The sequence below is a fragment of the Paramisgurnus dabryanus genome, chromosome 4 (genome assembly GCF_030506205.2).
Source record: "Paramisgurnus dabryanus chromosome 4, PD_genome_1.1, whole genome shotgun sequence".
Taxonomy (NCBI): Eukaryota; Metazoa; Chordata; class Actinopteri; order Cypriniformes; family Cobitidae; genus Paramisgurnus; species Paramisgurnus dabryanus.
The window spans coordinates 270,152-294,631 of NC_133340.1; the positions used below are offsets into that span (position 1 = coordinate 270,152).

A 24,480-nucleotide genomic window follows, 5' to 3' on the forward strand; every position below is an offset into this window, starting at 1 on the left:
GAGATGAGGAGTTGAACACCAGTTTGCTTGTCACCTCTGCTGAACCAGGTCTAAAAATGGCACAACTTACTTTTAATACAGTTCAGGGCTTTAGATTTAAATGAAGACTCCACAACTGATCAATTTCTGGAATACTTACATTGGCTGGAATGATGTCACAGAGAAGTTATTTGTTGTCAATGGAGTTGTTGTAGTACTCAGTCCTGCAAAGCCAGATGAAAACATTAAAGCTGAATTTATTTAATTAAAAATATTGTAGGTTTCAGCAAGTTACAAACTTCAATTTAGAATGGTTTAAGATTGTCAATATGAACATACCCATCAGTTTACGAAGCTCATTTTGGAAACTGACAGGTTGTATCTCAGCTCCATCTTGGAAGGTATAATCCATATTGCCATGGATTTGGTCTGATGTGCTCCTGAAGGAAAAGCATAAAATACACTTGACTTGAGCTTCAGATAAAGTGTGTTAAACAGTATTATGGACTATTTTGCAAGAAAATTAAGAGTTGATTCAATATCCCAAAATGTCGGAATGCATTTAATAAGACCATAAGCATGAGTATCTTTCAGAGACAGAAGTCAGTTTAAATCTTACGTGAAGTTGGATGAGCTGGGTTCAAACTTCTTACTGCTTGGATCATTCAGAAGAGTGTTCAGCTGCAGAGAAAATAACAAACCATCCATCAAAATCTGGAGAAGATTTGCACTGCAACCAAACCTTTTCACTCCTGAATGCTTACCACATTGTTGATCATGTCCTGCACTTGCTTGAAAGTGTTGTTTTTAAGCTCTGGGTCTTCTGGCATGCTTATGTTACTCAAGGTAAATGTAAAGAAGACTGCATAGGAGGTGTCTGAGATTTCTGTTTGGAAAGATAAATTCAATTTACATTTCACCAAAGCTTGCCATCTATCGCTGGTTGAAACATTCAAACTGTTTACAGACAGTGTTTCACCTGAAAATGACAACACTTACTTTCATAGCTGACATTCATCAGCTTGACTGTTTCTTTCAGTTGTGAAACTCTGGATTCCAGGAGAATGTTGATAGCACTGAGCACCAAAGCTTCACCGGGGACTGGAGATGAGGAGTTGAACACCAGTTTGCTTGTCACCTCTGCTGAACCAGGTCTAAAAATGGTACAACTTACTTTTAATACAGTTCAGGGCTTTAGATTTTAAATGAAGACTCCACAACTGATCAATTTCTGAAACCCTTACATTGGCTGGAATGATGTCACAGAGAAGCTACTTGTTGTCAATGGAGTTGTTGTAGTACTCAGTCCTGCAAAGCCAGATGACAACATTAAAACTGAATTTCATTTAATTAAAAATATTGTAGGTTTCAGCAAGTTACAACCTTCAATTTAGAATGGTTTAAGATTGTCAATATGAACATACCCATCAGTTTACGAAGCTCATTTAGGAAACTGACAGGTTGTATCTCAGCTCCATCTTGGAAGGTATAATCCATATTGCCATGAATTTGGTCTAATGTGCTCCTGAAGGAAAAGCATAAAATACACTTGACTTGAGCTTCAGATAAAGTGTGTTAAACAGTATTATGGACTATTTATGCAAAAAAATCAAGAGTTGATTCAATATCCCAAAATGTCGGAATGCATTTAATAAGATCATAAGCATGAGTATCTTTCAGAGACAGAAGTCAGTTTAAATCTTACGTGAAGTTGGATGAGCTGGGTTCTAACTTCTTACTGCTTGGATCATTCAGAAGAGTGTTTAGCTGCAGAGCAATTACAAACATTCAATCAAACTCTACAAAAGATTTGCACTGCACCTAAACCTTTTCACTGCTGAATGCTTACCGCCTCATTAATCATGTCCTGTACTTGCTGGTAAGTGTTGTTTCTAAACTCTGGGTCTTCTGGCATGCTGATTTTACTCAAGGCAAATGTGAAGAAGACTGCATATGAGGTGTCTGAGACTTCTGTTTGGAAAGATAAATTCAATTTACATTTCACCAAAGCTTGCCATCTATCGCTGGTTGAAACATTCAAACTGTTTACAGACAGTGTTTCACTTGAAAATGACAACACTTACTTTCATAGCTGACATTGACCAGCTTGACTGTTTCTTTCAGTTGTGAAACTCTGGATTCTAGGAGAATGTTGATAGCACTGAGCACCAAAGCTTCACCGGGGACTGGAGATGAGGAGTTGAACACCAGTTTGCTTGTCACCTCTGCTGAACCAGGTCTAAAAATGGCACAACTTACTTTTAATACAGTTCAGGGCTTTAGATTTAAATGAAGACTCCACAACTGATCAATTTCTGGAATACTTACATTGGCTGGAATGATGTCACAGAGAAGTTATTTGTTGTCAATGGAGTTGTTGTAGTACTCAGTCCTGCAAAGCCAGATGAAAACATTAAAGCTGAATTTATTTAATTAAAAATATTGTAGGTTTCAGCAAGTTACAAACTTCAATTTAGAATGGTTTAAGATTGTCAATATGAACATACCCATCAGTTTACGAAGCTCATTTAGGAAACTGACAGGTTGTATCTCAGCTCCATCTTGGAAGGTATAATCCATATTGCCATGGATTTGGTCTGATGTGCTCCTGAAGGAAAAGCATAAATACACTTGACTTGAGCTTCAGATAAAGTGTGTTAAACAGTATTATGGACTATTTTGCAAGAAAATTAAGAGTTGATTCAATATCCCAAAATGTCGGAATGCATTTAATAAGACCATAAGCATGAGTATCTTTCAGAGACAGAAGTCAGTTTAAATCTTACGTGAAGTTGGATGAGCTGGGTTCAAACTTCTTACTGCTTGGATCATTCAGAAGAGTGTTCAGCTGCAGAGAAAATAACAAACCATCCATCAAAATCTGGAGAAGATTTGCACTGCAACCAAACCTTTTCACTCCTGAATGCTTACCACATTGTTGATCATGTCCTGCACTTGCTTGAAAGTGTTGTTTTTAAGCTCTGGGTCTTCTGGCATGCTTATGTTACTCAAGGTAAATGTAAAGAAGACTGCATAGGAGGTGTCTGAGATTTCTGTTTGGAAAGATATATTCAATTTACATTTCCCCCAAAGCTTGTAATTCATTGCTGGTTGAAACGTTTATACTGTATGAAGTTAGTTTTTCACCTAAAAATGACAACACTTACTTTCATAGCTGACATTCATCAGCTTGACTGTTTCTTTCAGTTGTGAAACTCTGGATTCCAGGAGAATGTTGATAGCACTGAGCACCAAAGCTTCACTGGGGACTGAAGATGAGGAGTTGAACACCAGTTTGCTTGTCACCTCTGCTGAACCAGATCTACAAATGGCATATTTTACTTTTAATACAGTTCAGGATTTTAGATTTAAATGAAGACTGCATAACTGATCAATTCCTGTAACACTTACATTTGCTGGAAGGACGTCACAGGGAAGCTACTTGTTGTAAGTGGAGACATTGTAGAACTTACACCTGCAAAGCCAGATGGAAACATTAAAACTGAAATCAATTTAATCAAAATTACTGAATGTTTCAGCAATAATCAAAGTACACTTTAGAATGGCTTAGGATTGTCAATGAACATACCCATCAGTTTACGAAGCTCATTTAGATAACTGACAGGTTGTATCTCAGCTCCATCTTGGAAGGTATAATCCATATTGCCATGGATTTGGTCTGATGTGCTTCTGAAAGAAGAGCAGCAAAGACTGTTGATATGAGCTTCAGTTTATGAGTATTTAACAGTTTTTGAAGAGCAGCAGTTTAATAATGTCATAAATCTTAAAATGTCATATAGTATCTTTCAGAGACAGAAGTCAGATTAATTCTTACATGAAGTTGGAAGAGTTGGGTTCAAACTTCACACTGCTTGGATCATTGAGAAGGGTGTTCAGCTGCAGGGGAAAAAAACATCCATCAAACTTAGGAGAAGATTTGCACTGCAACCAAACTCTTTACCTGATATTTTTATGAATGCTTACCGCATCATTGATCATGTCCTGAACTTGCTTGTAAGTGTTGTTTTTAAGCTCTGAGTCTTCTGGCATGCTGATGTTACTCAAGGTAAATGTAAAGAAGACTGCATAGAAGGTGTCCGAGATTTCTGTTTGGAAAGATATATTCAATTTACATTTCCCCAAAGCTTGTAATTTATCGCTGGTTGAAACGTTTAGACTGTATGAAGATAGTTTTTCACCTGAAAATGACAACACTTACTTTCATAGCTGACATTCATCAGCTTGACTGTTTCTTTCAGTTGTGAAACTCTGGATTCCAGGAGAATGTTGATAGCACTGAGCACCAAAGTTTCACTGGGGACTGGAGATGAGGAGTTGAACACCAGTTTGCTTGTCACCTCTGCTGAACCAAATCTACAAATGGCATAATTTACTTTTAATAAAGTTCAGGAATTTAGATTTAAATGAAGACTGCATAACTGATCAATTTCTGTAACATTTACATTTGCTGGAAGGACGTCACAGGGAAGCTACTTGTTGTAAGTGGAGACATTGTAGAACTCACTCCTGCAAAGCCAGATGAAAACATTAAAACTGAAATCAATTTAATCAAAACCACTGTATGTTGCAGCAATTTTCAAAGTTCACTTTAGAATGGCTTAAGATTGTCAATATGAACATACCCATCAGTTTATTGAGCTCATTTAGGAAGCTGACAGGTTGTATCTTATTTCCCTCTTGAAAGATGTAATCCATTTTGCCATGTATTTGGTCTGGTGTGCTCCTATAAGAAGAGCAGCAAAGACTGTTGATATGAGCTTCAGTTTATGAGAATTTAACAGTTTTTGAAGAGGAGCAGTCATAAATCATAAAAAGGCATATTGCATATCCTTCAGAGACAGAAGTCAGTTTAAATCTTACGTGAAGTTGGAGGAGTTGGGTTCAAACTTCACACTGCTTGGATCATTGAGAAGGGTGTTCAGCTGCAGGGGAAAAACAAATCATCCATCAAACTCAGGAGAAGATTTGCACTGCAACCAAACTCTTTACCTGACATTTTTCTGAATGCTTACCGCATCATTGATCATGTCCTGAACTTGCTTGTAAGTGTTGTTTCTAAACTCTGGGTCTTCTGGCATGCTGATGTTACTCAAGGTAAATGTAAAGAAGACTGCATATGAGGTGTCTGAGATTTCTGTTTGGAAAGATAAATTCAATTTACATTTCCCCAAAACTTGTAATTTATCGCTGGTTGAAACATTTATACTATATGAAGATAGTTTTTCACCTAAAAATGACAACACTTACTCTCATAGCTGACATTCATCAGCTTGACTGTTTCTTTCAGTTGTGAAACTCTGGATTCAAGAAGAATGTTGATAGCACTGAGCACCAAAGCTTCACTGGGGACTGGAGATGAGGAGTTGAACACCAGTTTGCTTGTCACCTCTGCTGAACCAGGTCTACAAATGGCACAACTTACTTTTAATACAGTTCAGGGCTTTAGATTTAAATGAAGACTCCACAACTGATCAATTTCTGAAACACTTACATTGGCTGGATTGATGTCACAGAGAAGCTATTTGTTGTCAATGGAGTTGTTGTAGTACTCAGTCCTGCAAAGCCAGATGAAAACATTAAAACTGAATTTATGTAATTGAAAAAAATATTGTAGGTTTCAGCAAGTTACAAACTTTAGAATTTTTTACCCATCAGTTTACGAATCTCATTTAAAAAAGCAAGAGTTGTGTATGTCTTTGTTTTAGTTGATAAAGTGAGATATGATGATGTTTGCAAAAGGGTGTACCTGTTGCAGAGACAGTTGTGCTTGCCAGATCAGAAGTTGTGATTTTTGGAGTTAGTGTTGTTTTTGTTAAAGCAACTGTTGTAGTTGTTGCTGGAGCATTGGTTGTGATTGTTGGGGCATCAGTTGTGGTTGTTGGAGCATTAGTTTTGGTTGTTTGAGCAACAGTTGTGGTTGTTTGAGCATTAATGGTGGTAATTGGAGCCACAATTGTGGTCAATGGAACAACTCTAGTTGTTAGAGGAACTGTTGTGGTCGTTGGAGCTACAGTTTTATTTGTTGAAGCAACTGTTGGGCTGGTTGGAGCAACTGTTGTGCTGGTTGGTGCAACTGTTGTGCTGGTTGGAGCAACTATTGTGGTTGTTGCAACAGTTGTTGTTGTTGGAGCAACAGTTGTGGTCGTTGGAGCAACAGATGTGCTTGTTGGAAAAACAATTGTGGTTCTTTGAGCAATACTTCTGGTTGTTGAAGGAACTGTTGTGCTGGTTGGAGCAACTAGTGTGCTTTTTGGACCAACTGTTGTGGTCGTTGGAGCAACAATTGTGGTCGTTGGACCAACAGTTGTGGTTGTTTGAGCAACTGTTGTGGTCGTTGGAGGAACTGTTGTGGTAGTTGGAGCAACTGTGGTAGTTGTTGAAGGAACTGTTGTGGTTGTTGGAGCAGCAGTGATGGTCGTTTGAGCAACAGCTGTGGTAGTTGGAGCAATTGTGGTAGTTGTTAGAAGAACTGTTTTGGTCGTTGGAGCAACAGTTATAGTGTTTGGAGCAACAGTTGTGGTCATTTGAGCAGCAGTTGTGGTCATTTGAGCAGCAGCTGTGGTCTTTGGACCAACAGTTGTGGTTATTTGAGCCACTGTTGCGGTTTTTGGAGGAACTGTTGTGGTAGTTGGAGCAACAGTTGTGGTCTTTGGACCAAGAGTTGTTGTTATTTGAGCAACTGTGGTGGTTGTTGAAGCAACTGTTGTGGTAGTTGGAGCAACTGTTGTGGTGTTGGCAGCAACAGTTGTTGTTGTTTGAGCAGTAGTCTTGGTTGTTGGAGGAAAAGTTGTGGTAGTTGGACCAACAGTTGTGGTTGTTTGAGCAACACTTGTGGTTGTTGGAGTAACAGTTGTGGTAGTTGGAGCAACTGTATTAGTTGTTGGAGGAATAGTTGTTGTCGTTGGAGCAACAGTTTTGGTTGTTGGAGCAACAGTTGTGGTCGTTGGAGCAGCAGTTGGGCTCGTTGGAGCAGCAGTTCTGGTCGTTGGAGCAACATTTGTGATAGTTGGAGCAACAGTTGTGGTTGTTTGAGCAACTGTTGTGGTTGTTGGAGTTACAGTTGTGGTAGTTGGAGCAACTGTGGTAGTTTTTGAAGGAACTGTTGTGGTTGTTTGAGCAACTGTTGTGGTTGTTGGGGCAGCAGTTCGGGTCGTTGGAGCAACAGTTGTGGGTGTTGGAGCAACAGTGGTGGTCGTTTGAGCAGCAGCTGTGGTTTTTGGAGCAACAGTTGTGGTTATTTGAGCAGCATTAGTAGTCGTTGGAGCAACAGTTGTGGTAGTTGGAGCAACAGTTGCGGTTGTTTGAGCAACTGTTGTGGTTGTTAGAGTTGCAGTTGTGGTCGTTGGAGCAACTGTGATGGTTGTTGGAACAACTGTTGTGGTCATTGGACCAACTGTGGTGGTGCTTGGAGAAACCGTTGTGGTAGTTGGAGTAACTGTTGTGGTGATGGCAGCAACAGTTGTTGTTGTTGGAGCAACAGTTGTGGTAGTTGGAGCAACAGTTGTGGTTTTTGGACCAACAGTTGTGGTTATTTGAGCAACTGTTGTGGTTGTTGAAGGAAATGTTGTGGTAGTTGGAGTAAGAATTGTTGTTGGAGCAACTGTTTTAGTTTTTGGATGAATAGTTGTGGTCGTTGGAGCAGCAGTTGGGCTTGTTGGAGCAGCAGTTCTGGTCGTTGGAGCAACAGTTCTGATAGTTGGAGCAACAGTTGTGGTTGTTTGAGCAACTGTTGTGGTTGTTGGAGTTACAGTTGTGGTAGTTGGAGCAACTGTGGTAGTTTTTGAAGGAACTGTTGTGGTTGTTGGAGTAACAGTGGTGGTCGTTTGAGCAACAGCTGTGGTTTTTGGACCAGCAGTTGTGGTTTTTTGAGCAGCAGTTGTGGTCGTTGGAGCAACAGTTGTGGTAGTTGGAGCAACAGTTGTGGTTGTTTGAGCAACCTTTGTGATTGTTGGAGTTGCAGTTGTGGTAGTTGGAGCAACTATGGTAGTTGTTGAAGGAACTGTTGTGGTCATTGGGGCTACTGTTGTGGTGCTTGGAGCAACCGTTGTGGTAGTTGGAGAAACTGTTGTGGTGGTGGCAGCAACAGTTGTTGTTGTTTGAGAAGTAGTTGTGGTTGTTGGACCAATAGTTGTTGTTGTTTGAGCAATTGTTGTGGTTGTTGGAGTTACAGTTGTGGTAGTTGGAGCAACTGTGGTAGTTGTTGAAGGAACTGTTGTGGTCGTTGGAGTAAGAGTTGTTTTTGTTGGAGAAACTGTGGTAGTAGTTGGAGGAATAGTTGTGGTCGTTGGACCAACAGTTTTGATTGTTGGGGCAACAGTTTTGGTCGTTGGAACAGCAGCTGTGGTTTTTGGACTAACAGTTGTGGTTATTTGCGCAACTGTTTTGGTTGTTGGAGGAACTGATGAGGTAGTTGGAGTAAGAGTTGTTGTTGTTGGAGCAACTGTTTTAGTTGTTGAAGGAATAGTTGTGGTGGTTGGAGCAACAGTTTTGGTTGTTGGAGCAACAGTTGTGGTTGTTGGAGCAGCAGTTGGGCTCGTTGGAGCAGCAGTTCTGGTTGTTGGAGCAACAGTTGTGGTCATTGGAGCAATTGTGGTGGTCGTTTGAGCAACAGTTGTGGTTGTTTGAGCAACTGTTGTGGTTGTTGGAGTTGCAGTTGTGGTCGTTGGAGCAACAGTTGTGGTCATTGGACCAACTGTGGTGGTGCTTGGAGCAACCGTTGTGGTAGTTGGAGCAACTGTTGTGGTGATGGCAGCAACAGTTGTTGTTGTTGGAGCAACAGTTGTGGTACTTGGAGCAACAGTTGTGGTACTTGGAGCAACAGTTGTGGTTGTTGGACCAACAGTTGTGGTTGTTTGAGTAACTGCTGTGGTTTTTGGACCAACAGTTGTGGTTATTTGAGCAACTGTTGTGATTGTTGGAGTTGCAGTTGTGGTAGTTGGAGCAACTATGGTAGTTGTTGAAGGAACTGTTGTGGTCATTGGGGCTACTGTTGTGGTCGTTGGAGCAACTGTGATGGTTGTTGGAACAACTGTTGTGGTCATTGGACCAACTGTTGTGGTGTTTGGAGCAACCGTTGTGGTAGTTGGAGAAACTGTTGTGGTGGTGGCAGCAACAGTTGTTGTTGTTTGAGCAGGAGTTGTGGTTGTTGGAGCAACAGTTGTGGTAGTTGGACCAACAGTTGTTGTTGTTTGAGCAGTAGTTGTGGTTGTTGGAGCAACAGTTGTGGTAGTTGGACCAACAGTTGTGGTACTGGGACCAACAGTTGTGGTTGTTTGAGCAACTGTTGTGGTTGTTGGAGTTACAGTTGTGGTAGTTGGAGCAACTGTGGTAGTTGTTGAAGGAACTGTTGTGGTCGTTGGAGTAAGAGTTGTTTTTGTTGGAGAAACTGTGGTAGTAGTTGGAGGAACAGTTTTGGTCGTTGGACCAACAGTTTTGATTGTTGGAGCAACAGTTGTGGTTGTTGGAGCAGCAGCTGTGGTTTTTGGAATAACAGTTGTGGTTATTTGCGCAACTGTTGTGGTTGTTGGAGGAACTGATGAGGTAGTTGGAGTAAGAGTTGTTGTTGTTGGAGCAACAGTTTTGGTTGTTGGAGCAACAGTTGTGGTTGTTGGAGCAGCAGTTGGGCTCGTTGGAGCAGCAGTTCTGGTTGTTGGAGCAACAGTTGTGGTCATTGGAGCAATTGTGGTGGTCGTTTGAGCAACAGTTGTGGTTGTTTGAGCAAATGTTGTGGTTGTTGGAGGAACTGTAGTGGTAGTTGAAATAACAGTTGTTGTCGTTGAAGCAACTGTTGTGGTTTTTGGAGGCACTGTAGTGGTAGTTGAAGCAACAGTTTTTGTCGTTGGAGCAACTGTGGTGGTTGTTGGAACAACAGTTGTGGTCATTGGAGCAACAGTTGTGGTTGTTGGAGCAACAGTTGTGGCCATTGGACCAACAGTTGTGGTCATTTGAGCAGCAGCTGTGGTCTTTGGACCAACATTTGTGGTTTTTTGAGCTATTGTTGTGTTTGTTGGAGGAACTGTTGGGGTCGATGGAGCAACTGTGGTAGTTGTAGAATGAACTGTTGTGGTCGTTGGAGCAACTGTTGTGGTGGTTGGAGCAACAGTTGTGGTCGTTTGAGTAGCAGTTGTGGTCGTTGGAGCAACAGTTGTGGTCGTTGGACCAACCGTTGTGGTTGTTTTAGCAACTGTTGCGGTGGTTGGAGGAACTGTTGTGGTAGTTGGAGGAACTGTTGTGGTAGTAGGAGCAACTGTGGTAGTTGTTGGAGGAACTGTTGTGGTTGTTGGACCAACATTTGTTGTTGTTTGAGAAACTGTTGTGGTTGTTGGAGGAACTGTTGTTGTCGTTGGAGCAACTGTGGTGGTTGTTGGAACAACAGTTGTGGTTGTTTTTGCAACTGTTGTGGTGGTTAGAGCAGCAGTTGTGGTTGTTGGAGCAACAGTTGTCATCGTTGGAGCAACTGTGGTCGTAAAGGCAACTGTTGTGATCGTTGGAGCAGCAGTTGTGGATGTTGGAGCAACAGTTGTGGTTGTTTGATCAACTTTTGTTGTCGTTGGAGCAACTTTGGTTGTGGTTGGAGCAACTGTTGTGGTTGTTGGAGTAACAGTTGTCCTGGTTGTTGAAGGAACTGTTGTGGTCATTGGTGCTACAGTTGTGGTCGTTGGAGCAACAGTTGTGGACGTTAGAGCAACTGTGGTGGTTGGGGCAACTGTTGTAGTCGTTGAAGCAACAGTTGTGGTTGTTGGAACAACAGTTGTGGTCGTTGGAACAACTGTGGTGGTCGTTGGTGTAACAGTTGTGGTTGTTGGAGCAACAGTTGTGGTCGTTGGAGCAACTGTGGTGGTGGAAGGAGCAATGGTTGTGGTTGTTGGAGTAACAGTTGTTGTCGTTGGAGCAACTGTGGTTGTTGGGGCAACTGTTGTGGTCGTAAAAGCAGCAGTTGTGGTTGTTGGAGCAACTGTGGTGGTTGGAGCAACGGTTGTGGTCGTTGGAGCAACAGTTGTGGTTGTTGGAGGAACTGTTGTGGTCGTTGTTGCTATAGTTGTGGTCGTTGGAGCAACAGTTGTTGTTGTTGGAGCAACTGTGGTGGTTGGGGCAACTGTTGTGGTCGATAGAGCAGCAGTTGTGGTTGTTGGAGCAACAGTTGTGGTCGTTGGAGCGACAGTTGTGGTTGTTGGTATAACGGTGGTGGTGGTTGGAGCAACAGTGGTGGTTGGTAGAGCAACAGTTGTCGTCGTTGGAGCAACAGTAGTGGTTGGGGCAACTGTTGTAGTCGTTGGAGCAGCAGTTTTGGTTGTTGGAGCAACTGTGGTGGTCGTTGGTGTAACAGCTGTGGTTGTTTGAGCAAATGTGGTGGTGGCTTTAGCAACTGTTGTGGTTGTTGGAGCAACAGTTGTGGTTGTTGGAGCAACTGTGGTGGTGGTTGGAACAACTGTGGTGGTGGTTGGAGCAACCGTGGTGGTCGTTGGAGCAGCAGTTGTGGTTGTTTGAGCAAATGTGGTGGTTGTTTGAGGAACTGTTGTGGTCGTTCGTGCTATAGTTGTGGTCATTGGAGCAACAGTTGTTGTTGTTGGAGCAACTGTGGTGGTTGGAGCAACGGTTGTGGTCGTTGCAGCAACAGTTGTGGTCGTTGGAGCAACAGTTGTGGTTGTTGGAGGAACTGTTGTGGTCGTTGGTGCTATAGTTGTAGTCGTTGGAGCAACAGTTGTTGTTTTTGGAGCAACTGTGGTGGTTGGGGCAACTGTTGTGGTCGATGGAGCAGCAGTTGTGGTTGTTGGAGCAACAGTTGTGGTCGTTGGAGCGACAGTTGTGGTTGTTGGAATAACTGTGGTGGTGGTTGGAGCAACAGTGGTGGTTGATGGAGCAACAGTTGTCGTTGTTGGAGCAACTGTGGTGGTTGGTGCAACTGTTGTGGTCGTTGGAGCAGCAGTTTTGGTTGTTGGAGCAACTGTGGTGGTCGTTGGAGCAACTGTGGTGGTCGTTGGTGTAACAGTTGTGGTTGTTGGAGCAACAGTTGTGGTCATTGGAGCAAGAGCTGTGGTCGTTGGAGCAACTGTGGTGGTGGTTGGAGCAACCGTAGTCATAATTGGAGCAACAGTTGTCGTTGTTGGAGCAACTGTGGTGGTTGGGGCAACTGTTGTGGTCGTTGGAGCAGCAGTTGTGGCTGTTGGAGCACCTGTGGTGGTTGGGGCACCGGTTGTGGTCGTTGGAGCAGTAGTTGTGCTTGTTGAAGCAACTGTGGTGGTGGATGGAGCAACTGTGGTGGTTGTTGCAGCAACAGTTGTTGTCGTTGGAGCAACAGTGGTCTTTGGTGCTACAGTTGTAGTCGTTGGAGCAACAGTTTTGGTTGTTAGAGCAACTGTGGTGGTTGGGGCAACTGTTGTAGTCGTTGGCGCAGCACTTGTGGTTGTTGGAGCAACAGTTGTGGATGTTTGAGCAACTGTGGTGGTGGTTGGAGCAACTGTGGTGGTGGTTGGAGCAACTGTTGTGGTTGTTGGAGCAACTGTGTTGGTTGTGGAAACTGTTGTGGTGGTTGGAGCAGCAGTTGTGGTTGTTTGAGCAACAGTTGTGGTCGTTGGAGCAGAAGTTGTGGTTGTTGTAGCAACTGTGGTGGTTGGGGCAACGGTTGTGGTTGTTGGAGCAACTGTGGTGGTGGTTGGAGCAACTGTGGTGGTGGTTGGAGCAACTGTGGTGGTGGTTGGGGCAGCAGTTGTGGATGTTGGAGCAACAGTTGTCATTGTTGGAGCAACTGTGGTGGTGGTTGGAGCAACAGTTGTGGTTGTTGGAGCAACAGTTGTGGTTGTTGGAGCAACGGTTGTGGTCATTGAAGCAAAAGTTGTGGTTGTTGGAGGAACTGTTGTGGTCGTTGGTGCTATAGTTGTGGCCGTTGAAGCAACAGTTGTGGTTGTTAGAGCAACTGTGGTGGTTGGGGCAACTGTTGTAGTCGTTGGAACAGCAGTTGTGGTTGTTGGAGCAACAGTTGTGGTTTTTTGACCAACTGTTGTGGTGGTTGGAGCAACTGTGGTGGTGGTTGGAGCAACAGTTGTAGATGTTGGAGGAACTTTGGTAGTCGTTGGTGCTTCAGTTGTGGTCGTTGGAGCAACAGTTGTTGTCGTTGGAGCAAATGTGGTGGTGTTTGGAGCAACCGTGGTGGTTGTTGGAGCAACAGTGTTCATTGTTGAAGCAACTTTGGTGGTTGGGGCAACAGTTGTGGTCGTTGGAGCAACTGTGGTGGTGGTTGGAGCAACCGTGGTGGTTGTTGGAGCAACAGTTGTCGTTGTTGGAGCAACTGTGGTTGTTGGGGCAACTGTTGTGGTCGTTGGAGCAGCAGTTGTGGTTGTGGTTGTTGGAGCAACAACTGTGGTCGTTGGAACAACTGTGGTGGTGGTCGGAGCAACCGTAGTGGTTGTTGGAGCAACATTTATTGTCGTTGGAGCAACTGTGGTGGTTGGGGCACCTGTGGTGGTCGTTGGTGAAACAGTTGAGGTCGTTGCAGCAACTGTGGTGGTCGTTGGTGTAACAGTTGTGATTGTTGGAGCAACAGTTGTGGTTGTTGGAGCAACAGTTGTGGTTGGGGCAACTGTTGTGGTTGTTGGAGCAGCAGTTGTGGTTGTTGAAGCAACTGTGGTGGTTGGGGCAACGGTTGTGGTTGTTGGAACAGCAGTTGTGGCTGTTGGAGCAACAGTTGTGGTTGTTTGAGCAATAGGGGTGGTGGTTGGAGCAACTGTGGTGGTGGTTGGAGCAGCAGTTTTGGTCGTTGGAGCAACAGTTGTGATTGGGGCAACTGTTGTGGTGGTTGGAGCAGCAGTTTTGGTTGTTGGAGGAACTGTGGTGGTTGGGCCAACAGTTGTGGTCATTGGAGCAACAGTTGTGGTTGTTTGAGCAACAGTGATGGTGGTTGGAGCAACTGTGGTGGTGGTTGGAGCAGCAGTTGTGGTCGTTGGAGCAACTGTGGTGGTTGGGGCAACTGTTGTGGTCGTTGGAGCAGCAGTTGTGGTTGTTGGAGCAACTTTGGTGGTTGGGGCAACGGTTGTGGTCGTTGGAGCAGCAGTTGTGGTTGTTGGAGAAACAGTTGTGGTTGCTTGAGCAACAGTGGTGGTGGTTGGAGCAACTGTGGTGGTGGTTGGAGCAACTGTGGTGGTGGTTGGAGCAGCAGTTGTGGTTGTTGGAGCAACTGTGGTGGTTGGGGCAACGGTTGTGGTCGTTAGAGCAGCAGTTGTGGTTGTTGGAGCAACAGTTGTGGTTACTTGAGCAACAGTGGTGGTGGTTGGAGCAACTGTGGTGGTGGTTGGAGCAACTGTGGTGGTGGTTGGGGCAGCAGTTGTGGATATTGGAGCAACAGTTGTCATTGTTGGAGCAACTGTGGTGGTGGTTGGAGCAACAGTTGTGGTTGTTGGAGCAACAGTTGTGGTTGTTGTAGCAACGGTTGTGGTCATTGAAGCAAAAGTTGTGGTTGTTGGAGGAACTGTTGTGGTCGTTGGTGCTATAATTGTGGCCGTTGAAGCAACAGTTGTGATTGTTAGAGCAACTGTGGTGGTTGGGGCAACTGTTGTAGTCGTTGGAACAGCAGTTGTGGTTGTTGGAGCAACAGTTGTGGTTTTTTGACCAACTGTTGTGGTGGTTGGAGCAACTGTGGTGGTGGTTGGAGCAACAGTTGTAGATGTTGGAGGAACTTTGGTGGTCGTTGGTGCTTCAGTTGTGGTCGTTGGAGCAACAGTTGTTGTTGTTGGAGCAAATGTGGTGGTGTTTGGAGCAACCGTGGTGGTTGTTGGAGCAACAGTGGTCATTGTTGGAGCAACTTTGGTGGTTGGGGCAACAGTTGTGGTCGTTGGAGCAACTGTGGTGGTGGTTGGAGCAACCGTGGTGGTTGTTGGAGCAACTGTGGTTGTTGGGGCAACTGTTGTGGTCGTTGGAGCAGCAGTTGTGGTTGTGGTTGTTGGAGCAACAACTGTGGTCGTTGGAACAACTGTGGTGGTGGTCGGAGCAACCGTAGTGGTTGTTGGAGCAACATTTATTGTCGTTGGAGCAACTGTGGTGGTTGGGGCACCTGTGGTGGTCGTTGGTGAAACAGTTGAGGTCGTTGCAGCAACTGTGGTGGTCGTTGGTGTAACAGTTGTGGTTGTTGGAGCAACAGTTGTGGTCGTTGGAGCAACAGTTGTGGTTGGGGCAACTGTTGTGGTTGTTGGAGCAGCAGTTGTGGTTGTTGAAGCAACTGTGGTGGTTGGGGCAACGGTTGTGGTTGTTGGAGCAGCAGTTGTGGCTGTTGGAGCAACAGTTGTGGTTGTTTGAGCAATAGGGGTGGTGGTTGGAGCAACTGTGGTGGTGGTTGGAGCAGCAGTTTTGGTCGTTGGAGCAACAGTTGTGATTGGGGCAACTGTTGTGGTGGTTGGAGCAGCAGTTTTGGTTGTTGGAGGAACTGTGGTGGTTGGGGCAACAGTTGTGGTCATTGGAGCAACAGTTGTGGTTGTTTGAGCAACAGTGATGGTGGTTGGAGCAACTGTGGTGGTGGTTGGAGCAGCAGTTGTGGTCGTTGGAGCAACTGTGGTGGTTGGGGCAACTGTTGTGGTCGTTGGAGCAGCAGTTGTGGTTGTTGGAGCAACAGTTGTGGTTGCTTGAGCAACAGTGGTGGTGGTTGGAGCAACTGTGGTGGTGGTTGGAGCAGCAGTTGTGGTTGTTGGAGCAACTGTGGTGGTTGGGGCAACGGTTGTGGTCGTTAGAGCAGCAGTTGTGGTTGTTGGAGCAACAGTAGTGGTTGCTTGAGCAACAGTGGTGGTGGTTGGAGCAACTGTGGTGGTGGTTGGAGCAACTGTGGTGGTGGTTGGAGCAACTGTGGTGGTGGTTGGAGCAACCGTGGTGGTTGTTGGAGCAACAGTTGTCGTTGTTGGAGCAAATGTGGTTGTTGGGGCAACTGTTGTGGTCGTTGGAGCAGCAGTTGTGGTTGTGGTTGTTGGAGCAACAACTGTGGTCGTTGGAACAACTGTGGTGGTGGTCGGAGCAACCGTAGTGGTTGTTGGAGCAACATTTGTTGTCGTTGGAGCAACTGTGGTGGTTGGGGCACCTGTGGTGGTCGTTGGTAAAACAGTTGAGGTCGTTGCAGCAACTGTGGTGGTCGTTGGTGTAACAGTAGTGGTTGTTGGAGCAACAGTTGTGGTCGTTGGAGCAACAGTTGTGGTTGGGGCAACTGTTGTGATCGTTGGAGCAGCAGTTGTGGTTGTTGGAGCAACTGTGGTGGTTGGGGCAACGGTTGTGGTCGTTGGAGCAGCAGTTGTGGCTGTTGGAGCAACAGTTGTGGTTGTTTGAGCAATAGTGGTGGTGGTTGGAGCAACTGTGGTGGTGGTTGGAGCAGCAGTTGTGGTCGTTGGAGCAACAGTTGTGGTTGGGGCAACTGTTGTGGTGGTTGGAGCAGCAGTTGTGGTCGTTGGAGCAACTGTGGTGGTTGGGGCAACTGTTGTGGTCGTTGGAGCAGCAGTTGTGGTTGTTGGAGCAACTGCGGTGGTTGGGGCAACGGTTGTGGTTGTTGGAGCAGCAGTTGTGGTTGTTGGAGCAACAGTTGTGGTTGCTTGAGCAACAGTGGTGGTGGTTGGAGCAACTGTGGTGGTGGTTGGAGCAGCAGTTGTGGTTGTTGGAGCAACTGTGGTGGTTGGGGCAACGGTTGTGGTCGTTGGAGCAGCAGTCGTGGTTGTTGGAGCAACAGTTGTGGTTGCTTGAGCAACATTGGTGGTGGTTGGAGCAACTGTGGTGGTGGTTGGAGCAACTGTGGTGGTGGTTGGAGCAACTGTGGTGGTGGTAGGAGCAACTGTTGTGGTCTTAGTAGCTACAATTTTTGTCGTTTGAGCAACTGTGGTTGTTGGAGCAACAGTTGTGGTCGTTGGAGCAACAGTTGTGGTCGTTGGAGCAACTGTGGTGGTCGTTGGAGCAACTGTGGTGGTCGTTGGAGCAACTGTGGGGGTCGTTGGAGCAACTGTGGTGGTCGTTGGAGCAACTGTGGTGGTTGTTGGAGCAACAGTAGTGGTTGTTAGAGCAACAGTTGTGGTCGTTGGAGCAACAGTTGTGTTTGCTTGAGCAACATTGGTGGTGGTTGGAGCAACTGTGGTGGTGGTTAGAGCAACTGTGGTGGTGGTTGGAGCAACCATGGTGGTTGTTGGAGCAACAGTGGTCGTTGTTGGAGCAATTTTGGTGGTTGGAACAACTGTGGTGGTGGTTGGAGCAACCGTGGTGGTTGTTGGAGCAACGGTTGTGGTCGTTGGAGCAGCAGTTGTGGTTGTTTGAGCAACTGTGGTGGTGGTTGGAGCAACTGTGGTGGTGGTTGAAACAACTGTGGCGGTGGTTGGAGCAGCAGTTGTGGTTGTTGGGGCAACAGTTGTCCTTGTAAGAGCAACAGTTGTGGTCGTTGGAGCAACTGTGATGGTGGTTGGAGCAACTGTGGTGGTTGGGGCAACTGTTGTGGTCGTTGGAGCAGCAGTTGTGGTTGTTGGAGCAACTGTTGTGGTCATTGGTGCTACAGTTGTGGTCGTTGGAGCAACAGTTGTGGTCGTTAGAACAACTGTGGTGGTGGTTGGAGCAGCCGTGGTGGTTGTTGGAGCAACAGTTGTCGTCGTTGGAGCAACTGTGGTGGTTGGGGCAACTGTTGTGGTCGTTGGAGCAACAGTTGTGGTTGTTAGAGGAACTGTTGTGGTCATTGGTGCTACAGTTGTGGTCGTTGGAGCAACAGTTGTGGTTGTGAGAGCAACTGTGGTGGTTGGGGCAACTGTTGTAGTCGTTGGAGCAGCAGTTGTGGTTGATGGAGCAACAGTTGTGGTCGTTGGAGCAACTGTGGTGGTCGTTGGAGCAACTGTGGTGGTCGTTGGTGCAACAGTTGTGGTCGTTGGTGCAACAGTTGTGGTCGTTGGAGCAACTGTTGTAGTCGTTGGAGCAGCAGTTGTGGTTGTTGGAGCAACAGTTGTGGTCATTGGAGCAACTGTGGTAGTCGTTGGTGCAACAGTTGTGGTCGTTGGTGCAACAGTTGTGGTCGTTGGTGCAACAGTTGTGGTCGTTGGAGCAACAGTAGTGGTCGTTAGAGCAACAGTTGTGGTCGTTGGAAAAACAGTTGTAGTCGTTGGAGCAACTGTGGTGGTGGTTGGAGCAATTGTGGTGGTTGTTGGAGCAACAGTGGTCGTTGTTGGAGCAACTGTGGTGGTTGGGGCAACTGTTGTGGTCGTTGGTGCAACAGTTGTGGTCGTTGGTGCAACAGTTGTGGTCGTTGGAGCAACAGTAGTGGTCGTTAGAGGAACAGTTGTGGTCATTGGAGCAACAGTTGTGGTCGTTGGAGCAACAGTTGTGGTCGTTAGAACAACTGTGGTGGTGGTTGGAGCAGCCGTGGTGGTTGTTGGAGCAACAGTTGTCGTCGTTGGATCAACTGTGGTGGTTGGGGCAACTGTTGTGGTCGTTGGAGCAACAGTTGTGGTTGTTAGAGGAACTGTTGTGGTCATTGGTGCTACAGTTGTGGTCGTTGGAGCAACAGTTGTGGTTGTGAGAGCAACTGTGGTGGTTGGGGCAACTGTTGTAGTCGTTGGAGCAGCAGTTGTGGTTGATGGAGCAACAGTTGTGGTCGTTGGAGCAACTGTGGTGGTCGTTGGAGCAACTGTGGTGGTCGTTGGTGCAACAGTTGTGGTCGTTGGTGCAACAGTTGTGGTCGTTGGAGCAACTGTTGTAGTCGTTGGAGCAGCAGTTGTGGTTGTTGGAGCAACAGTTGTGGTCATTGGAGCAACTGTGGTGGTCGTTGGTGCAACAGTTGTGGTCGTTGGTGCAACAGTTGTGGTCGTTGGTGCAACAGTTGTGGTCGTTGGAGCAACAGTAGTGGTCGTTAGAGCAACAGTTGTGGTCGTTGGAAAAACAGTTGTAGTCGTTGGAGCAACTGTGGTGGTGGTTGGAGCAACCGTGGTAGTTGTTGGAGCAACAGTGGTCGTTGTCGGAGCAACTGTGGTGGTTAGGGCAACTGTTGTGGTCGTTGGAGCAGCAGTTGTGGTTGTTGGAGCAACAGTTGTGGTCGTTGGAGAAACAGTTGTGGTCGTTGGAACAATTGTGGTGGTGGTTGGAGCAGCCGTGGTGGTTGTTGGAGCAACGGTTGTGGTCGTTGGAGCAGCAGTTGTAGTTGTTGGAGCAACAGTTGTGGTTTTTTGAGTAACTGTGGTGGTGGTTGGAGCAACTGTGGTGGTGGTTGGTGCAACTGTGGTGGTGGTTGGAGCAACTGTGGTGGTGGTTGGAGCAGCAGTTGTGGTTGTTGGAGCAACAGTTGTCATTGTTGGAGCAACAGTTGTGGTCGTTGGAGCAACCGTGGTGGTGCTTGGAGCAACCGTGGTGGTTGTTGGAGCAACCGTGGTGGTTAGGGCAACTGTTGTGGTCGTTGGAGCAGCAGTTGTGGTTGTTGGAGCAACAGTTGTGGTCGTTGGAGAAACAGTTGTGGTCGTTGGAACAATTGTGGTGGTGGTTGGAGCAGCCGTGGTGGTTGTTGGAGCAACGGTTGTGGTCGTTGGAGCAGCAGTTGTAGTTGTTGGAGCAACAGTTGTGGTTTTTTGAGTAACTGTGGTGGTGGTTGGAGCAACTGTGGTGGTGGTTGGTGCAACTGTGGTGGTGGTTGGAGCAACTGTGGTGGTGGTTGGAGCAGCAGTTGTGGTTGTTGGAGCAACAGTTGTCATTGTTGGAGCAACAGTTGTGGTCGTTGGAGCAACCGTGGTGGTGCTTGGAGCAACCGTGGTGGTTGTTGGAGCAACCGTGGTGGTTGTTGGAGCAACCGTGGTGGTTGTTGGAGCAACAGTTGTCGTTGTTGGAGCAACTGTGGTGATTGTGGCAACTGTTGTGGTCGTTGGAGCAGCAGTTGTGGTTGTTGGAGCAACAGTTGTGGTCGTTGGAACAACTGTGGTGGTGGTTGGAGCAGCCGTGGTGGTTGTTGGAGCAACAGTTGTCGTCGTTGGAGCAACTGTGGTGGTTGGGGCAACTGTTGTGGTCGTTGGAGCAACAGTTGTGGTTGTTGGAGGAACTGTTGTGGTCATTGGTGCTACAGTTGTGGTCGTTGGAGCAACAGTTGTGGTCGTTGGAGCATCTGTGGTGGTCGTTGGTGCAACAGTTGTGGTCGTTGGTGCAACAGTTGTGGTTGTTGGAGCAACAGTTGTAGTCGTTGGAGCAACTGTGGTGGTGCTTGGAGCAACCGTGGTGGTTGTTGGAGCAACAGTTGTCGTTGTTGGAGCAACTGTGGTGGTTGGGGCAACTGTTGTGGTCGTTGGAGCAGCAGTTGTGGTTGTTGGAGCAACAGTTGTGGTCGTTGGAGCATCTGTGGTGGTCGTTGGTGCAACAGTTGTGGTCGTTGGTGCAACAGTTGTGGTTGTTGGAGCAACAGTTGTAGTCGTTGGAGCAACTGTGGTGGTGCTTGGAGCAACCGTGGTGGTTGTTGGAGCAACAGTTGTCGTTGTTGGAGCAACTGTGGTGGTTGGGGCAACTGTTGTGGTCGTTGGAGCAGCAGTTGTGGTTGTTGGAGCAACAGTTGTGGTCGTTGGAGCAACAGTTGTGGTCGTTGGAACAACTGTGGTGGTGGTTGGAGCAGCCGTGGTGGTTGTTGGAGCAACAGTTGTCGTCGTTGGAGCAACTGTGGTGGTTGGGGCAACTGTTGTGGTCGTTGGAGCAACATTTGTGGTTGTTGGAGGAACTGTTGTGGTCATTGGTGCTACAGTTGTGGTCGTTGGAGCAACAGTTGTAGTTGTTGGAGCAACTGTGGTGGTGGTTGGAGCCACCATGGTGGTTGTTGGAGCAACAGTGGTCGTTGTTGGAGCAACTGTGGTGGTTGGGGCAACTGTTGTGGTCGTTGGAGCAGCAGTTGTGGTTGTTGGAACAACAGTTGTGGTCGTTGGAGCAACAGTTGTGGTCGTTGGAACAACTGTGGTGATGGTTTGAGCAGCCTTGGTGGTTGTTGGAGCAACGGTTGTGATCGTTGGAGCAGCAGTTGTAGTTGTTGGAACAACTGTTGTGGTTGTTTGAGCAACTGTGGTGGTGGTTGAAGCAAATGTGGTGGTGGTGGGAGCAACTGTGGTGGTGGTTGGAGCAGCAGTTGTGGTTGTTGGAGAAACAGTTGTCGTTGTTGGAGCAACAGTTGTGGTCGTTGGAGCAACTTTGGTGGTGGTTGGAGCAACTGTTGTAGTCGGTGGAGCAGCAGTTGTGGTTGTTGGAGCAACAGTTGTGGTCGTTGGAGCAACTGTGGTGGTCGTTGGTGCAACAGTTGTGGTCGTTTGTGCAACAGTTGTGGTCGTTGGAGCAACAGTTGTGGTTGGGGCAACTGTTGAAGTCGTTGGAGCAGCAGTTGTGGTTGTTGGAGCAACAGTTGTGGTCGTTGGAGCAACTGTGGTGGTCGTTGGTGCAACAGTTGTGGTCGTTGGTGCAACAGTTGTGGTCGTTGGAGCAACAGTAGTGGTCGTTAGAGCAACAGTTGTGGTCGTTGGAGCAACAGTTGTAGTTGTTGGAGCAACTGTGGTGGTGGTTGGAGCCACCATGGCGGTTGTTGGAGCAACAGTGGTCGTTGTTGGAGCAACTGTGGTGGTTGGGGCAACTGTTGTGGTCGTTGGAGCAGCAGTTGTGGTTGTTGGAGCAACAGTTGTGGTCGTTGGAGCAACAGTTGTGGTCGTTGGAACAACTGTGGTGATGGTTTGAGCAGCCTTGGTGGTTGTTGGAGCAACGGTTGTGGTCGTTGGAGCAGCAGTTGTAGTTGTTGGAACAACTGTTGTGGTTGTTTGAGCAACTGTGGTGGTGGTTGAAGCAACTGTGGTGGTGGTTGGAGCAACTGTGGTGGTGGTTGGAGCAGCAGTTGTGGTTGTTGGAGAAACAGTTGTCGTTGTTGGAGCAACAGTTGTGGTCGTTGGAGCAACTTTGGTGGTGGTTGGAGCAACAGTTGTGGTCGTTGGAGCAACTGTGGTGGTGGTTGGAGCAACCGTGGTGGTTGTTGGAGCAACCGTGGTGGTTGTTGGAGCAACAGTGGTTGTTGTTGGAGCAACTGTGGTGGTTGGGGCAACTGTTGTGGTCGTTGGAGCAGCAGTTGTGGTTGTTGGAGCAAGAGTTGTGGTCGTTGGAGTAACAGTTGTGGTCGTTGGAACAACTGTGGTGGTGGTTGGAGCAGCCGTGGTGGTTGTTGGAGCAACGGTTGTGGTCGTTGGAGCAGCAGTTGTAGTTGTTGGAACAACTGTTGTGGTTGTTTGAGCAACTGTGGTGGTGGTTGAAGCAACTGTGGTGGTGGTTGGAGCAACTGTGGTGGTGGTTGGAGCAGCAGTTGTGGTTGTTGGAGAAACAGTTGTCGTTGTTGGAGCAACAGTTGTGGTCGTTGGAGCAACTTTGGTGGTGGTTGGAGCAACAGTTGTGGTCGATGGAGCAACTGTGGGGGTGGTTGGAGCAATCGTGGTGGTTGTTGGAGCAACAGTGGTTGTTGTTGGAGCAACTGTGGTGGTTGGGGCAACTGTTGTGGTCGTTGGAGCAGCAGTTGTGGTTGTTGGAGCAACAGTTGTGGTCGTTGGAGTAACAGTTGTGGTCGTTGGAACAACTGTGGTGGTGGTTGGAGCAGCCTTGGTGGTTGTTGGAGCAACGGTTGTGGTCGTTGGAGCAGCAGTTGTAGTTGTTGTAGCAACAGTTGTGGTTGTTGGAGCAACGTTTGTGGTCGTTGGAGCAGCAGTTGTAGTTGTTGTAGCAACAGTTGTGGTTGTTTGAGCAACTGTGGTGGTGGTTGGAGCAACAGTGGTGGTGGTTGGAGCAACTGTGGTAGTGGTTGGAACAACTGTGGTGGTGGTTTGAGCAGCAGTTGTGGTTGTTGGAGCAACAGTTGTCGTTGTTGGAGCAACAGTTGTGATCGTTGGAGCAACAGTTGTGGTCGTTGGAGCAACTGTGGTGGTGGTTGGAGCAACCGTGGTGGTTGTTGGAACAACAGTTGTCGTTGTTGGAGCAACTGTGGTGGTTGGGGCAACTGTTGTGGTCGTTGGATAAGCAGTTGTGGTTGTTGGAGCTACAGTTGTGGTCGTTGGAACAACTGTGGTGGTGGTTGGTGCAACCGTGGTTGTTGTATGAGCAACAGTTGTCGTCGTTGGAGCAACTGTGGTTGTTGAAGGAACTGTTGTGGTCATTGGTGCTACAGTTGTGGTCGTTGGAGCAACAGTTGTGGTCGTTGGAGCAACAGTAGTGGTCGTTGGAGCAACAGTAGTGGTCGTTAGAGCAACAGTTCTGGTCGTTGGAGCAACAGTTGTGGTCGTTGGTGCAACAGTTGTGGTCGTTGGAGCAACAGTAGTGGTCGTTAGAGCAACAGTTGTGGTCGTTGGAGCAACATTTGTGGTCGTTGGAGCAACAGTTGTGGTCGTTGGAGCAACTGTGGTGGTCGTTGGTGCAACAGTTGTGGTCGTTGGTGCAACAGTTGTGGTTGTTGGAGCAACAGTTGTAGTCGTTGGAGCAACTATGGTAGTGCTTGGAGCAACGGTGGTGGTTGTTGGAGCAACAGTTGTCGTTGTTGGAGCAACTGTGGTGGTTGGGGCAACTGTTGTGGTCGTTGGAGCAGCAGTTGTGGTTGTTGGAGCAACAGTTGTGGTCGTTGGAGCAACAGTTGTGGTCGTTGGAACAACTGTGGTAGTGGTTGGAGCAGCCGTGGTGGTTGTTGGAGCAGCCGTGGTGGTTGTTGGAGCAACAGTTGTCGTCGTTGGAGCAACTGTGGTGGTTGGGGCAACTGTTGTGGTCGTTGGAGCAACAGTTGTGGTTGTTGGAGGAACTGTTGTGGTCATTGGTGCTACAGTTGTGGTCGTTGGTACAACAGTTGTGGTCGTTTGTGCAACAGTTGTGGTCGTTGGAGCAGTAGTTGTGGTTGGGGCAACTGTTGTAGTCGTTGGGGCAGCAGTTGTGGTTGTTGGAGCAACAGTTGTGGTCGTTGGAGCAACTGTGGTGGTGCTTGGAGCAACCGTGGTGGTTGTTGGAGCAACCGTGGTGGTTGTTGGAGCAACAGTTGTCGTTGTTGGAGCAACTGTGGTGGTTGGGGCAACTGTTGTGGTCGTTGGAGCAGCAGTTGTGGTTGATGGAGCAACAGTGGTTGTTGTTGGAGCAACTGTGGTGGTTGGGGCAACTGTTGTGGTCGTTGGAGCAGCAGTTGTGGTTGTTGGAGCAACAGTTGTGGTCGTTGGAGCAACAGTTGTGGTCGTTGGAACAACTGTGGTGGTGGTTGGAGCAGCCGTGGTGGTCGTTGGAGCAACGGTTGTGGTCGTTGGAGCAGCAGTTGGAGCTGTTTGAGCAACAGTTGTGGTCGTTGGAGCAACAGTAGTGGTCGTTAGAGCAACAGTTGTGGTCGTTGGAGCAACAGTTGTGGTCGTTGGTGCAACAGTTGTGGTCGTTGGAGCAGCAGTTGTGGTCGTTGGAGCAACAGTTGTGGTCGTTGGAGCAACAGTTGTAGTTGTTGGAGCAACAGTTGTGGTTGTTTGAGCAACTGTGGTGGTGGTTGGAGCA

General features: G+C 47.3%; 1 protein-coding gene across 1 annotated transcript; it reads right to left on the reverse strand.

The window, feature by feature from the left end:
* Positions 1-940: 940 nt before the first annotated feature.
* Positions 941-15,443, reverse strand: LOC135786276 (uncharacterized). The gene is made up of 23 exons (XM_065295920.2): positions 5,747-15,443; positions 5,492-5,555; positions 5,248-5,402; positions 5,013-5,134; positions 4,861-4,922; positions 4,623-4,723; positions 4,443-4,506; positions 4,199-4,353; positions 3,964-4,085; positions 3,815-3,876; positions 3,569-3,669; positions 3,391-3,454; positions 3,147-3,301; positions 2,911-3,032; positions 2,766-2,827; positions 2,487-2,587; positions 2,308-2,371; positions 2,064-2,218; positions 1,829-1,950; positions 1,685-1,746; positions 1,404-1,504; positions 1,224-1,287; positions 941-1,133 (listed from the first exon to the last, which is right to left on the reverse strand). The coding sequence occupies exons 1-23, from the start codon at positions 15,441-15,443 to the stop codon at positions 941-943; spliced, it is 11,970 nt and encodes a 3,989-aa protein (XP_065151992.1).
* Positions 15,444-24,480: the final 9,037 nt, after the last annotated feature.